Here is a 16,002-nt window from a genome sequence, read left to right on the forward strand (position 1 = left end):
CAGGTAGCCTGAACACCCACACTGGAAAGCAAGGGTGCTGTCTTTTTCTTTTTGGTTTTTCGAGACAGGGTTTCTCTGTGTAGCCCTGGCTGTTGTGGACTCACACTGTAGACCAGGCTGGCCTCAAACTCACAGTGATCCACTTGCCTCTGCTGGGATTAAAGGTGTGTGCCACCACACCTGGTTGTGCTGTCTCCCCACCCCCCACCCCTCTGTTTTTCGAGACAGGGTTTCTTTGTGTGGCCTTGGCTGTCCCGGACTCACACTGTAGACCAGGCTGGCCTCAAATTCACAGAGATCCACCTGCCTCTGCCTCGAGAGTGCTGGGATTAAAGGCGTGTGCCACCACCGCCTGGCAGTGTTGTCTTTTTCAAATGAGATTCATAATGAGGGTGGGTGGGCTCTGCCCAAGCTGGCATTAGTGGGAGAAGCAGAACCAGACTACAATTTAGTTAAAGTGGTTCCATTTCCTTACTGCCTCTAAGCCTTTACTACATCTTAAGTAGCCTATAGGGAAAAGCACCTTAATATTTGCAAAATCTAGCCTGCCTGTCCTCACACACTTCCACCTCAGCTGACATTTCTCTCAGCTGCAGGTCAGACAGCATCCACCAGGTGGCTCTCTGCCTTAGTCTTGGAATAAACAGGGCCCAAGGTTGGGGCCTGCTGGGGTGTGTGTAGGGATAATGGAACAGATTGCTTCTATCCACGAGTAGGCTCCAAATCATGTATCCCTCTCATACCTTCCAAAAACTGTCAAATGATTTGACTTAGATGAATAGAAATATCAGAATAACTCCACATGAACCAGCATCTGTTCTAATAACGCATGTCACGTACAAAGGCTAGTCCTAAACTGTGAGGGAATCACTGAATAGAGTTACCTATGAAATAAGGCAGCCTGAGCTCCTGTTACCTTGGGTAAAAAGAGGGAACCTAAAATTGCTATAGGTACCTGTCCCCTTCAGGTTACACCAGGGTAGCACATTACTTGAGCATGTGTTAAAAGGTTCCTAGTTTGAGCTGGGTGTGGTGGTACATACCTGTAATCCCAGCACTCAGGAGGCAGAGGCAGGCAGATCTCTGTGAGTTCGAGGCAAACCTGGTCTACAAGAGAGTCCAGGACAGCCAGGGCTCTATAGCAGAGAAACCGTATCTTCAAAAACCAAGCTGGGCATAGTGGCACATGCCTTTAATCCCAGCATTCGGTAGGCAGAGGCAGGTGGATCACTGTGAGCTCAAGACCAGCCTGGCCTATAAAACGAGTCCAGGACAGCCAAGGCTACACAGAGAAACCCTGTCTCGGAAAAAACAAACAAACAAAAATTGAAAATTCCTGTGCTATAGTAGTCCTCACACTCCCCTCCTCAGTCACCTTTGCTTTCCTGCACAAAGCTATTGTTGGAACTAAAGCCCTTTTGGGGAGTCAGAAATAATGTAGAGCACAAGAAAGGTCACAGTAGGCGAGTGTGTGCTGGGGAGAGACAGACATGAGTTGCCAGTGTGGTGGATACTAACTGAAGCAGTGCCCGGAGCCAAAGCCCAGGCAGGCTGCTAACACTGAGCTGATGGATGGCTATCTGACAAAACCAAAAGCAGCTAATGTAGCTAGGTTAGTGAGTTTGTGAGTCAGCAGCCAGAGGCAGGGGTGGCAGAACTGCCTGCTCCTTGAGCATATGGTCCTGTGAGAGCCTTGACATGAACCATGGAAGGGTGAGCTGCCTAGTTAGGAAGACATTAAACAGTAAGATGAGACTGCCTGTGGGCAGAGCTGGAACTGACGTGAGTGCTGGTGATGATGGAATAAATTTGGTATGTATGGAATGAATGGAAGAAGTTGGTCAAAAATTTTAACTGGAAACATACCAGTTTGTTGCTAAAAGACCTCTTATGTTTTACCAATAAGCAGAATAGGCCATGTTCCTAGATAAGAGACAGGGCTCTGCCAATGTGGTAGAACCTGGCAACAGCCTTTTTTTTTTTTTTTTCTGACTAGTTTCCTCCTCTTTTCAAAATAAGAACAGAGGACTAAGACGTCTTCCTGATAGGGTGATTGCTCTGTATTCCTCATGAATCTCCTGCTGTAGCCTGGCTTCTGCTGAAGATGGGTCTACTACCATAAGAGACCCTCTGGTTCCTTTTAGAGTTGCTACTTGAAAAAACTAGAGGTGGGGGAGGCTCGGTGGTTAAGAGCACGTGCTGCTCACGGAAGTCCTCATGGTGGCTCACAGTCATGCCTAGCTCCATTTCTAGGTATGCTCTTCTGACTTCCTGGGCAGTAGGCATGCATGTGGCTCATATACACATTCATTCAGGCAAAACACTCATAAACCTAGAAGAAATTAAAAAGAAAACTCTCAAGGGAGCTGGAAAGGATAGTACAGCAGTTAAGAGCACTGGCTGCTCTTCAAAGGACCTGGTTGAATTTTCAGACTCTCATAGAGGCTCACAGCCATCTGTAACTCCAGATTCCAGGGTTCCAATACCCACTTCTGGCCTCTGCCTGTACCAGATACAAGGGGTGCAGATATACATGCAGGCGAAACCCCCATACATGTAAAGTTAAAATATGGTGTTTTTTTTTTTTTTTTAAATCTCAAGGCTGAGGATGAGGCTCAGATGTAGAACATTTACTTTATATGTCACAGGCCTTGTATTCACTCCCTAGCCCAGTAAAACAAAAAATTCTCATCCCACCCCCTTCAAAGACAACCAGAAGTTGGGGGAAATGTTTAGGCTTTTTTTTAAATGCTTTTTAAAAAAATGTTATACAGAGTTTATTAAATGAGCATGGGGAGAGGGGTACCCCAGAGAGAGAAAGAGAGAGAGAATACAGAGAGTGAAGAGTAGAAAGACAGTGCTTTAAAAAAAAAAAAAGTAGACTGATTTATTTACTTATGTGCATGAGTGCCCTATATGCCAGAAGAGGGCATCAGATTTCATTATAGATGGTTGTGAGCCACCATGTGTTTGTTGGGAATTGAACTCAGGACCTCTGGAAGAGCAGACAGTGCTCTTAATCTCTGAGCCATCTCTCCAGCCCCCTGTTAAGGCTCCCCTCCCCTTGAGACAGGGTTTCTTTCTCTGTTTTAGCCCTGGCTGTCCTGGACTCACTTTGTAGACCAGGCTGGCCTCGAACTCACAGCAATCCACCTGTCTCTGGAGTGCTGGGATTAAAGGTGTACGCCCCCTCCACCACCTGGCTCTGTTCAGGCTTTTAAAAAAGCCTTAAGGATTTTTTTTTCTGTACCACACAGCCTGCTGTCATGTGTTGAGTGCTGTGCTCTGTGGGCTGACCTTGGATCACGTGGATGCTTTTAAAGGAGTAGTCAAGAGGAGGCTCCTGTACCGAAGTGTTCATATAGTCCCGTTTGCTCATAGTTCAGGCCATCATTCATCAGGTGGAAGCCTGGACCCTGGGAGTCTGCGTTCAGCCTAGGAGGACAGAGAAGAATGAATGTTCCAGATCTGGAGTGTCTACCCCCAGGATTCCCACAGCCCTCTACACTGCTTTCTGTTCACTAGAGCTCTAGGCCTGCCTGGCTGCATTTCCACTTTAAGATACTGGTGCTTTCCTCAGGAGGCAGAGGCAGGCGAATTGCTGTGAGTTTGAGGCCAGCCTGGTCTACAAAGTGAGTCCAGGACAGCCAAGGCTACACAAAGAAACCCTGTCTTCAAAAACAAACAAACAAACAAACACAAATGAAGATATTGGTGCTTTCATGTAGTATACTTATTACTTCTCAGAGCAACTTCATGCCACTTTGAACTCATCTGACAGAGTACCACTTTCTTATTTGGGGGTTTTGTTTTATTGACACAGGGGCCAAGGTAGCCCAGGCTAGCCTCAAACTAATGATCCACCTGCCTCAGCCTCCTGATGCTGGGATTATGGGTATGCACCATCACATATGGCTATAGCACCCATTTCTATTTTCCAGACGAAGAAACTGAGACCCAAAGGGTAAAGGACTTGCCCAGAGTTAAGCCGAGTCAGTTGTGGACGGCAGTCATAGTCTCTAGAATCCTACTCTGAGAGCCCTCTTGCTATCCACAATAGTTACCACGGAGACTGTCCTGCTGCCTAGGCTCTGTTGACATCAGCTGCACTATTCTATTGCTTAACAAACCCTGGAAGGCCTTCGCTGGACCTGGTTGGTGTCTGAACGCCCTTCACTTTCTGACACAGGGATTTGGTACCTTCTCTGGAAGCTCATCTATTAGCCCTTTCCATCTGAGAGCCCTACTTCCTGTTACATCTTGGATGTAACATGTAGAAACAGAAAACCAGAGTCTACCCTCACTCACCTGTCACTGAGGCCTGAAACTCCACCATTAGTGATTCATTCCTTTGGGTTCAGGGATTGTTCCCTGTTAAAATGGAAACACCCCAGAGAGAGGTGAACACAAAGTTATCAGTCATTTGTTGTGTGTGATGTGTCCTATCCAATCCTTTCCAATATGTTAGGTAAAGTAAAGCTGAGAACAGGTTTTTCCTGGAGAGGAGGAAGAGCCATGGACTACTCACCTGGGATGAAAAGAGCTGGGGCGTTTTGTTTTTGTTGTGTGTGAGTCATATAAACAAAAGGCAAGCCGACAAAAGGTATGTCTCTAGGCTAGAGTCCCTCAGTTCACTGTACTCACTTATGTCACTTCCTCTGCCTTACTTCCTTGCTTTACAAAGGGATGAAGTTTACAGCATAACATGCTCATAAAGCATGATGCTTTGTAGAGCAATGCTGTAAGACAGTAAGTCACAAATGCAAGCCTCACATAGGATTTTCCAGATACATAATTTCAAGATTTTTGGAACTAGCCAGATGGTGGTGACACACGCCTTTACTCCCACCACTTGGGAGGCAGAGGCAGGAGGATCTCTGAATTCAAGGCCAGCCTGGTGTACAAAGCGAGTCCAGGACAGCCAGAGAAACCTTGTCTGGAAAAAAAGAAACAAACAAAAGATTTTAGAAGCTATTTGAGCTAGTGAAATGGCTCAGCAGGTAAAGGCACTTGCTGCACAAGCCTGGCAACCTGAATTTGATCTCTGAAACACACATAATAGGAGAGAATCAACTCCATAAAATTGTCTATGACCTCCATATACTGGCTCCCCGCAACCCCCCCACCTGCACAAGTAAGTAAATAGATAATTTTAGGAGCTATAATTTCTTTTCTTTTGGTTTTTCGAGATGGGTTTTTCTTGTAGTCCTGGCTGTCCTGAACTGGTTGTTGTTGTTGTTGTTTTAAAGATTTATTATGTATACAGTGCACATTAGATCACATTATAGATGGTTGTAAGCCACCATGTGGTTGCTAGGGTTTGAACTCAGGGCCCCTGTAAGAGCAGCTGAGCCATCTCTCCAACCCGCTGGACTGGCTTTGTAGATCAGGCTGGCCTTGATCTCACAGAGATCTGCCTGCCTCTGCCTCTTGAATGCTGGGATTAAAGGTGTGTGCCACTACGCCTGGCTAGGAGCTATACTTTTAATAAAATGAAATGGGTGAAATTAATCCTAATATTTTACTTAACTAAGCATATTCAAATTATTGAACATGTAATAAGTATTAGGAATTATTGAGCTGTTTTGGAGCTCAACCCAAGATGAACCAGCTACGTGTTGAGTGAGGTGCTTAATTGCCACATGTGACTAATGGTTATCAAACTGGACAATGCTGACATAGAAAATTAAAAATGGGGGCTGGAGAAATGGCTTAGCAGTTAAGAGCACTATCTGCCCTTCCAGAGGTCCTGAGTTCAATTCTCAGTAACCACATGGTGGCTCATAACCATCTATAATGAGATTTGGTGCCCTCTTCTGGTATACAGGCACACATGCAGGCAGAACACTGTATATATAATAAATCTTAAAAAAAAAAAAAAAAACATTAAAAATGGAAGACAAAATCTGGGCATGGTGGTATGTGCTTTTAATCCCAGTGCTCACAAGGTAGAGGCAGGCTGATCTACAGGCCAAGTTACAGGATAGCCAAGCCTATATATATACAGAGTAAAAACCACTGCCACCACAAATAAATAAATAAATAAAATAAAAACAAGAAAAGGTAAAAATGAAGAAATGCATTGGGGACCTCAAGATTTAGTTATGACATTCCAGGCAGCCAAAGCACAAAGGGAAACTTTGGAATATGTAATACTCATTATAGGAATCAAAAGAAGAAATTAGTCTGTATGCAGAGACAATGAAATTGGCAAACATTATTGAAATAAATTTTGTTAAAAGCCAAAGCCAGGAGGCAGGTCTATAGTCCCAGTACTTGGGACTCTAAGGCCGGAATATTTTGAATTTGAGGCTTGCTTGAGCAACACAGCAAGACACTGTCTCAAAACAAAACAAAACAAAACAAAACAAAGGAAGACAACAACAACAAAAACCCAAACAAACAAAAAACGAAGGACATAGTTGAGAATGCAGAGACATAGCTGGGAATTCGAGGTGGCTGGTGAGCACAGGAGGTTGAGGTTGGGAAATCATAAAGTCAAGATCAGCCTGGGTTATGTATACAATGAAATCCTCTCAACAATAAAACCCACAAAGGATCTGATTTCAGTTTATGCTTAATAAATTCAGTGCTTTTCTCTGTAATTTAATAGATGCAAGGACAGACCCTATTAAATTTGGAGGAATAAAAAGGGAGGTTTTGTTTTTGTTTTTTTGAGAGGGGGTTTCTCTGTGCAGACTTAGCTGTTCTGGACTTGCTTTGTAGACTAGGCTGGCCTCGAACTCAAAGTGATCTGCCTGCCTTTCTGAGTGCTGGGACTAAAGGCATGCACTACCACGCCAGGCTAAAAGGGACTATCTTGAACACTCCTCCATTGTTGGTGGGAGTGTAAACTTGTATAGCCACTTTGGAAATCAATCTGTCCATATCTCAGAAAATTGGAATAGTTCTACCACCTCAAGACCTAGCTACAAGATATTAATCCCAGTACTTGGGAGGCAGAGGCAGAGGTGAGCCTGGTCTACAAAGAGAGTTCCAGGACAGCCAGGGCTATTTTCAAAAAACAAACAAACAAACAAACAAACAAAAAGACCCAGCTATACCACTCCTGGACATATACCCAAAAGATGCTCCACCATACAGCAAGGACACTTGCTCAACTATGGTCATAGCAGTTTTATTTGTAATAGCCAGAATCTGGAAACAACCTAGATGTCCTTCAACCTAAGAATGGATAAAGAAGTGGAAATAAAATAGATATCTGAAGTAGATGGAGGGAGGGAACTGGGTGATAGAGGGGGTAGGGAGGGCAGCAAGGGTGGGGATCAGGTTGGGGGGGAGTGGGAGAGGGCTCAGAGATCTAAAATCAGTAGGGGGGACATCTCTGGGAAGAAGGAGGCTCAGGGAGTCTATTTTGGTGACCTCAGCTGAGACTCCTAGCAGCAGGTGATAATGGAGCCTGAAGTGACCACTTCCTGTAGCCAGGCAGGACTTCTAGTGGAGGTAGGTGTACACCAACCCACACACAAAACCTTCAATGCAGCCAATCAGTGACTGGCTCAACTTGACTTGCATGCCATGAGAGAGCCAACCACTGGCACTATTAATAATATTCTGCTATTCTTGCAGACAGAAGGTTCGCATAATAATCATCTGAGTGGCTTCTCCCAGCAGCTGATAAAAACAGATGTTGAGACACACAGCAAAAGATTAGGCAGAGCTAGGGGAATCTTATGGAAGATGGGGGGGGGGAGATTAAAAGTCAGAAAGGTCAAGTACACAAGAAAAGTTATGAAATCCAACTAACCTGGACCCATTGGGGTCAAAGAGACTGAAGCACCAACCAGAGAGTATCCATGGGATGTTTCTAGGCTCCCCACACATGTCTAACAGATGTGCAGCTTGGTCCTCATGTGGGACCTCTAACAGCAGAGGCTGTCTCTGACTCTGCTGCTTGTCTTTGTATCCCTTTTCCCTAACTGCACAGACTTGTCCAGCCTCAATAGAAGATGGGCCCAGTCCTACTTGATATACCAAGGCAGGCTGATACCTATGCGAAGTCTCCCCTTCTCTGAGAAGAAAAGGAGGGGGGCCACAGCGGGAAGGGAGGAGAAGTAAGAGGAAGGGACTGGGAGGAGAGAAGGGAAGGAATTTCCTACAGGGATGTAAAGTTAATTAACTAATTAATTAATGAAGAACAAAACAAAAATCAGTATCTTAAGCCAGCCATAGTGGTGCATGCCTTTAGTCTTAGCACTCAGGAAGCATAGGCAAGTGGGTTTATATGAGTTTGAGGCCAGCATGGTCTGCAAAGAGAGCTCCAGGACAGCCAGGAGAAACCCTGTCTGGAAAGACAGGTGGGGAGATTAGCAGTCTCCCTGGGCATAGTGGCATACAGCTGTAACTCAGCACTTAGGAGGTAGAGGCGTGGTCATCAGGCCCCAAAGTCACTCCTGATACACAGTAAGTCTGAGGGCAGACAGGGATAAATGAGACTCTCCAACATGAGACATAGTGGTCTCAACTGACCTTTTGTCAAGTGTCATCCTGAGCTACACAGCATCAGAATTCTGTCAAGTGTTTTGACAGTCCCCATGGACATGGACTGTTCATTAGGAATAGGTGTGTGTGTGTGTGTGAGAGAGAGAGAGAGAGAGAGAGAGAGAGAGAGAGAGAGAGAGAGAGAGAGAGAGGGAGAGAGAGAGAGAGAGGGAGAGAGAGAGAGAGAGGAGAGAGACTGATTTTTATTGCAACCACTGTGTCCACTTTTGTTGGGACTTAGGCTCCCACATCACACTGCTCTGACATGATCTGAACATGCGCATCACAGGAACGACACACTTGGGTAACAATTCATGGCCACACTGCTGAGATGGTTAGGAAAGAAATGGTGAAAATTATATTTATGAAACTAGCATCTATTTCAGTGTAGGTAGGACCTAAATGAGATAATGAATGTTCACTCTTCCGCATGCTGTGCCAAGTTTGTCAACCATAGTGACATTGTCATCTGCCAGGTTCATGACTGAGAACCACATTACAAAAAAGGAGCAGCGATATTTTCAATTTATGATTGTGGTGGGCTTCTTCATAGCTGTTCTTGATCTCATGCAGCTTGAGGACCATGGTCTGGGCACACATGGCGTTACATGGAAACATTCCAAAATGTTTACAGTTATCTACATTCATTTATGTTATTGAGAAAAGCAACTTGTCTGGAAATCTGAGCCTTCACCTGCTTACATTTGTTTAGGACTTGCCTCTCTTTCGTGTGTGTAGCTATACTGTGGAACAGCGGCATCTGTTAGACACCAAAGCTGCAGGAAGGACGTGGTAACTTGATGGAGACAGAGAACTTGAGTTGAAAGCTGAGACTAGTGGCGTGGAATGGCCTCCAAACGCCGTGAAAGCACGATAATGGTATGGAGACCTGGACAGGCTTACAACTGTGCCGTCGAGAAGATTCTAGGTCAGCATGGTGGCATGCTCTTTTAACCCAGCACTTAGGAGGTGGCGGCAGGAGGATCTCTGGAATCAAAAGACAGGCTAGTCTAGTGATCTCTAGGACTAGATAGACCCTATCTAAAACAAAACAAACACCCAACAACAGTAACAAAAGGGAGACATTGAACTCTATTTGGGAGTTGCCATTTTCATTATTAGAGACGGACCATGATGGGAAGACAAAGCCTAGTAAGACTAGGAGAAGAAACTTATAAAAGTCATGATCAAGGGGCTGGAGAGATGGCTCAGCGGTTAAGAGCACGGTCTGCTCTTCCAGAGGTCCTGAGTTCGGTTCCCAGCAACCACATGGTGGCTCACAACCATCTATGATGTAATCTGATGCTCTCTTCTGGCCTGCAAGTGTACATGCAGACAGAGCATTGTATACATAATAAATAAATCTTAAAAAAAAGTCATGATCAAGAGGGAAGAGTTTAGTTGGGTGTAGTGGTCTCCCTCCCACTTGGAGGGGAGGCTAAGACAGGATCTCAAGTTCAGGACCAACATGGGTTACATAGTGAGATCCTTTCTTAAAACCAAAGTAGCTGTGGTAGCTTACACTTGTAATCCTTGTACTTGGGAGGTGGAAGCAGAAAGATCAGGAGTTCAAAGTCACTCTCAGTTACAGAGCAAATTTGAAGTAACCACTGGCCTACAGAAACTGTATCTAAAACTAGAAACAGATAAAAGGGGAGATCTGGAGCTGATGCTGGAGATGAAGACCCCCTAGGCAGCAGCAAAGTCCAGCTCGGAGGAACATGTGGACAACATGCTGGGGTCCTCACTGTCCTGGTCGGCAGGTGTTTTCTCAGCCATGCTAGATTAATTTAGGCAGTTTGCTTTTTTATTTTTTTTTAGATTTATTTATTTATTACGTATACAGTGTTGTGCCTGCATGTACACCTGTAGGCCAGAAGAGGGCATTGGATCACATTATAGATGGTTGTGAGCCACCATGTGGTTGCTGGGAATTAAACTCAGAACCTTTGAAAGAGCAGTCAGTGCTCTTAACCTCTGAGCCATCTCTCCAGCCCCAGTTTTTTTTTTTTTAATAGTAAAAATGACTTTTTATTTGTTAATGTCCCATAAGAAATTTAAGCATGTCACACTCTTAAAAAAATACAACTAGCACAAGCCGGGCAGTGGTGGCACACGCCTTTAATCCTAGTACTTGGGAGGCAGAGGCAGGTGGATCTCTGTGAGTTCAAGGCCAGCCTGGACTACAGAGTGAGTTCCAGGACAGCCAGAGCTGTTACACAGAGATATCCTGTCTTGGAAAAAAAAAAAAACAAAAAACAACCAATCAAACAACAAAAACAAAAAACCAAATGAAACTAAAACAAAACAAAAAAACCCACACAACTAGCACATTTGAAGAGAGGCAGTTTCCTTTTGGTTTAGGAAAACCTATGGCATCCAACAACTCATTCTCCTGCGCTCTCTGTGGTGTTAGGAATAGCATGTACAGCCATTGCACATCCTGGGTGGGCAAGCCACATCTGCAACCTCGAGTCTCCTTTTGTAGAACTAAAGGAACCTAGCTTAGGCAGAAGCACAACCTACTTTAGCACCCACATTTTTGTTTGTTTATTTTTAAAAATCTATGTGTATAAGCCAGGCATGGTGCACACCTATAATCCCAGCACTTAGGAAAGTAGAGGCAGGTGAATTGTTGTGAGTTCAAAGCTAGCCTGGTCTACAAAGTGGTTCCTGGATAGCCAAGGCTACACAGAGAAACTGTCTAGAAAAAAATTGTGTATGATTGCTTTGCCTGTATGTATGTTTGTCCATATGCTGTGCACTTATGTGTCTGGTGCCTAGAGAAGCCAGAGGTCAGATCCCCTGGGACTGGAGTTATAGACTGTTGTGAGTCATCATGAAGTGCTGGGAATTGAACCTGGGTCCTTTAGAAGAGCACCAGTGCTCCTGACTGCTGAGCCGTCTTTCTAGCCCCTATTTTTGTTGTTTTTTTAGATAAAATCCCACATATCTCACCCACTGAGTAGCTATGGATAACCTTGAACTCCTGAGGCTCTTGCTTCTACCTCCCAAGTGCTGAGAGTATGGGAGTGCACCAGACACCCCATTTTCCTACAATAGGTTTGATGCCTCTGAGGAGACTGAATCCTTAGCCTCAGACTAAGGGCTAGATTGGAGCCTGACTTCTGTACCATTGAACATGTATTTTAAAATACCAAAGAAAAGGATTTTTTACTATTCTCTGTTGACTAGAACTTTAGTGCAGAAAGGATTTTGTGTAGTACCAGCTTCCAGTCAATTTTTTTGAAGAAGTTAACCCTGAAAGTGGAGCTCTGGAACCGTGGCTGACTCGGCCTGCTGCTAGCTAGTATTGTGTCTTATTCACCATCACTTGAAGAACAAGGATGCCCAGCACATGGATTTCTGTCTGGACAGAGTTGACACTGAGCTATTCCAACAGCTGGCTCCCAGGTCCAGCTGTTTAATTCCACAGTTCATTCCTAGTAAGGTATAAATTCAACTCTCCAAGTATTTGCTGAGTGCCTGCTGCCCTGTGCCTGATCAAAAGGAATGAAACCAAGGAACAAATAATAGAGCCTTGTCAAGAGCACAGAGAGGCCTGCTGGGTTTCTGTTGGTTGTGGCAGAGCAATCTGTAGCCAGGCCCAACTTACAGTTGCCTATTTAGTGAATAGTGAATACTGTCGCACCAGCCTAGTGTACCTGTACCACCACCTTCATTTCCTCCTTCCCTTTCCTTGCCTCCCTTGTGTTGGGATTAAAGGCTTGAACCACCATGACCTCTTAGTTTTTGTTTTTGTTTTGAAGATTTATTATTTATACAGTGTTCTGCCTGCATATATGCTTACACGACAAAGAGGGCACCAGATCACATTACAGATGTTTGTGAGCCACCATGTGGTTGCTAGGAATTGAACTCAGGACCTCTGGAAGAGCAGACAGTGCTCTTTTTTTGTTTTTGTTTTTTGAGACAGTTTCTCTGTGTATCCTTGGCTGTCCTGGAACTCAATCTGTAGACCAGGCTGACCTCGAACTCACAGAGATCCACCTGCCTCTGCCTTTTGAGTGCTACGATGAAAGATGTGCACCACTACCGTGGCTCCCTGAGCCTTCTTATATACATCTTTAAAGCTGTATATTTAACATATTTAAATTATGTGTATGTGTCTGTATGAAGGTACCCATGGATGCCAGAAGGTAGCATTAGATCCCCTGAGCTAGGCTTACAGGTCCTTGTGAGCCCCCCACTGAATGAAACTAGGAACTAAATGCAGGTCCTCTTCAGGAGTAGTGCGTACACTTAAACACTGAGTCATTTCTCTGGCCACACCATCCCCATTTTGAAACCAGTTCTCATATAGCCTAGGCTGGCCTGGAACCCACTCTGTGGCCAAGGATGACTTGAATTCCTCATCCTGCCTGTACTGCCTAAGATTACAGGCAAGTGCTGCTGCAGATGGTTTTTTGTTTTTTGAGACAGGGTTTCTCTGTGTAACAGCCTTGACTGTCCTAGACTCAGTCTGTGTAGACCAGGCTGGCCTCGAACTCACAGCAATCCGCCTGCCTCTGCCTCCTGAGTGCTGGGATTAAAGGCGTCCACTAGCAGCTGGCTTTATCAATTTATGTATTGAATCCGGAAAGATTAATGATTGCTATTCAGTCTCTTCTGTATCCATCCTCTTTGCACTAAAATTTTATAGTTCCACCCGACTTTGATGCTGAGCTCAGCATTTGGACCAGCCAGGGAGATGCTGATAAAATGAAGAAAAGAGAAGATTTAAGGTTTTGTTTTGGGCACTGGGCTCCGAACTTAAGACTCTTTTAACTGCTAGGCCAGTGCTCTATCTTTGAGCTCCTTTTCCAGCCTGGCAAGCAGGAGCTTTATAGGAAGACTTGCTCTCTTGCTCTCTGCCATGCCATGCGAACTGGCCAGAGTGCTAGAGGGATATGAGCCATATGCAGGAGGTAGACAGGAAAAGGAGCTAATGACCTCAGCTGCGGCCAGCTTAGACTAGGCTGGGAGGGTCACCTAACCCACAAATTACTGCAGGCAGATGTATGAACTCAGCCAGGATAAGAGCCATCCAGGTAACTCAGAGTCATCAAAGTAAGAATAAATACTGTTTTAAGCCACTGTGGTTTGGGGTGGCTTGACACACAGCAATAGCTAACTGACCCATTCATTCCCCAGCTGCACTTTGGACAGAACTTTAGCATCGTGCTGTCTCACTTGTGAAATGCAGACAAGCCAGAAGAGCTGCTGGCTGGCCTCCAGCTGATGCTCAGTAAACGGAAGTAGTCATACTATCAGCCCTTCACTCTGTGCGCGTTCCTGGGGGCCTTGTGCATGCCAGGGCAAGTACTCTAGGAACTGAGTTACAGCTTTAGCCCTCCACGCTCATTTCTTTATTATTTATTTAGTTTCTGTTTTCTCCCCGTAAACTTGAGGACAGGGACAAAAAGTTAGACTTCTATTTTGATTAAAAACTCCACGCTGAAGCCGGGCATGGTGGCGCATGCCTTTAATCCCAGCACTCTGGAGGCAGAGGCAGGTGGATCTCTGTGAGTCGAGGCCAGCCTGGTCTACAAAGTGAGTCCAGGACAGCCAAGGCTACACAGAGAAACCCTGTCTCGGAAAACCAAAACAACAACAATAAAAAACTCCATGCTGACCTTGACAAAGACTGGGTACTGGTTTGATGGATAAATGGAATAATTAAAGAAAAAGAAGGAATAAAAGATGACTTAAGTGTGTCACAGAGGCGGCCTGACTTCCAGTCACCTTGGAGGCAGACGCTTCGCCAGCTGCTCTTTTGAGAGAAGACCCCCCATATGGTACTCATCTCACCACGCCAACGACCCACTGAGCTGACCCGTGATAGGGCTAAGGGGACACTTGTTTTGAGTTGAAATTTTTCTTTTCAAAACTTAAAAAAATTCTAAAAACTGTAGATATTGCCAGGCAATGGTGGCACACTCCTGTAATCCTAGCACTGGGGAGGCAAAAGCAGGCAGATCTCTGTGAGTTCAAGGCCAGCCAGGTCTACAAGGTGAGTCCAAGACAGCCAAGGCTACATAGAGAAACCCTGTGTCCAAAACCAAAAATAGTGTAGATGTTAATATGCTAGCTGACATCAAGTCAAACAACAGGAAGATGTACAAGCAGATGCAGGAACAAAGTCTTAGTTTACATGAAGAGTTTAGTACCTTCTAGAATACATGTAAAAGAGACTAGATTTTTGTTTGTTTGTTTGTTTTTGTTTTTTGAGACATGGTTTCTCTGTGTCCTGGACTTGCTTTGAAGACCAGGCTGGTTGCGAACTCACAGCGATCCACTTGCCTCTGCCTTCTGAGTGTTGGGATTAAAGGCGTGTGCCACCACGCTCGGCAAGAGACTAGATCTTTATAAATAAACCCTGTGTATTCCTTTGTAATTCAGTATTTTTTTCTTTCCAAATGTCTGCATATTCTCTTACTTTTTAAAATAGCTGCTAAGTGGTACATAGTATACATGATATTTCTAACTTTATTGTTTTTTTGTTTGTTTTTGAGAGACAGGGTTTCTCTGTGTAGCATTGGCTGTCCTGGACTCCCTTTGTAGACCAGGCTGGCCTTGAACTCACGGAGATCTGCTTACTTCTGCCTCTCCGAGTGCTGGGATTACAGGCATGTGTCACCTACTTTATTATTTATTTAACCAATCCCAGGTTAACAAAAAATTTCCAGTTTGGAGAATTACTAAAAACTTGAATCTGCTTCATTGATTGATGCTCTCTTTCAAGTGTGTTCTGACATGATGTTGTAGGAGGCTTGCAGCAATAGTGAGATGTAGAAAACTGACGGGAGGCTGAGAGCCTAGCTCAAAGAAGGTTTCTGTCTCTGGGCTGCAGGTGGAGGGGGGAAATCAATCGATGCCATAAAATATCAGCTACACAGCCAGTATTTTCTGGAAGATTACATCCCCAGGTGCTAAAGGAAAGCCAGAGGATAACTTGGCTCCTGTCTGCCGACTCGCATCTCCTCTTTATCTTCTCCATATTCTGCAGTCGGCCAAACCCAACACCGCACAGTCAGGTCCCTGTTCTCTCGTGGGCCTCTCTGATTGGAGGAGTCCCTTTCCAGATTGATCTGCTTGGAATAGAGTTTCTTTCAACTTTTTCCTTGTTATTCGTGCTTTAGGAGTCAACTCCAGTTTGAACTTTCCTGAGAAAAGAATTCCTTCTCCCCAAATCTGGATGTGGAATCTCTCTAGTTGTACCCTATACTTATTGCTGTGGTAGCACTCAGAACACTCTAATTATCTGCCCACTGTCATCTGACCAGAAACGCCGGCAGGTCAGGAACCATGTTCTTCTCATAGTTGGATGTCACAGTATACTCAACCACCTGACTTCTATGACTGAATAAAATGATGGAGGACACAGGCACTATAACTGAGGGATCTGACCTGGCCATTTCTGAAGAAGTGACTAAGAGCCCTCTGAAAGAAATACAGTTGAAGCCGGGCGTGGTGGCGCACGCCTTTAATCCCAGCACT

At 44.8% G+C, this 16,002-nt stretch overlaps 1 protein-coding gene across 1 annotated transcript in view; it reads right to left on the minus strand.

The window, feature by feature from the left end:
* The window catches only part of LOC127191793 (uncharacterized), a 38,620-nt gene that overhangs the window by 19,542 nt on the left and 3,076 nt on the right, over positions 1 to 16,002 (minus strand). Inside the window, 1 exon segment of the mRNA XM_051149111.1 lies at positions 3,298 to 3,435. Coding sequence (XP_051005068.1) covers positions 3,298 to 3,379 — 82 coding nt within the window. The 5' untranslated portion in view covers positions 3,380 to 3,435.

This window comes from Acomys russatus, chromosome 7 (assembly GCF_903995435.1).
Source record: "Acomys russatus chromosome 7, mAcoRus1.1, whole genome shotgun sequence".
Classification (NCBI taxonomy): Eukaryota; Metazoa; Chordata; class Mammalia; order Rodentia; family Muridae; genus Acomys; species Acomys russatus.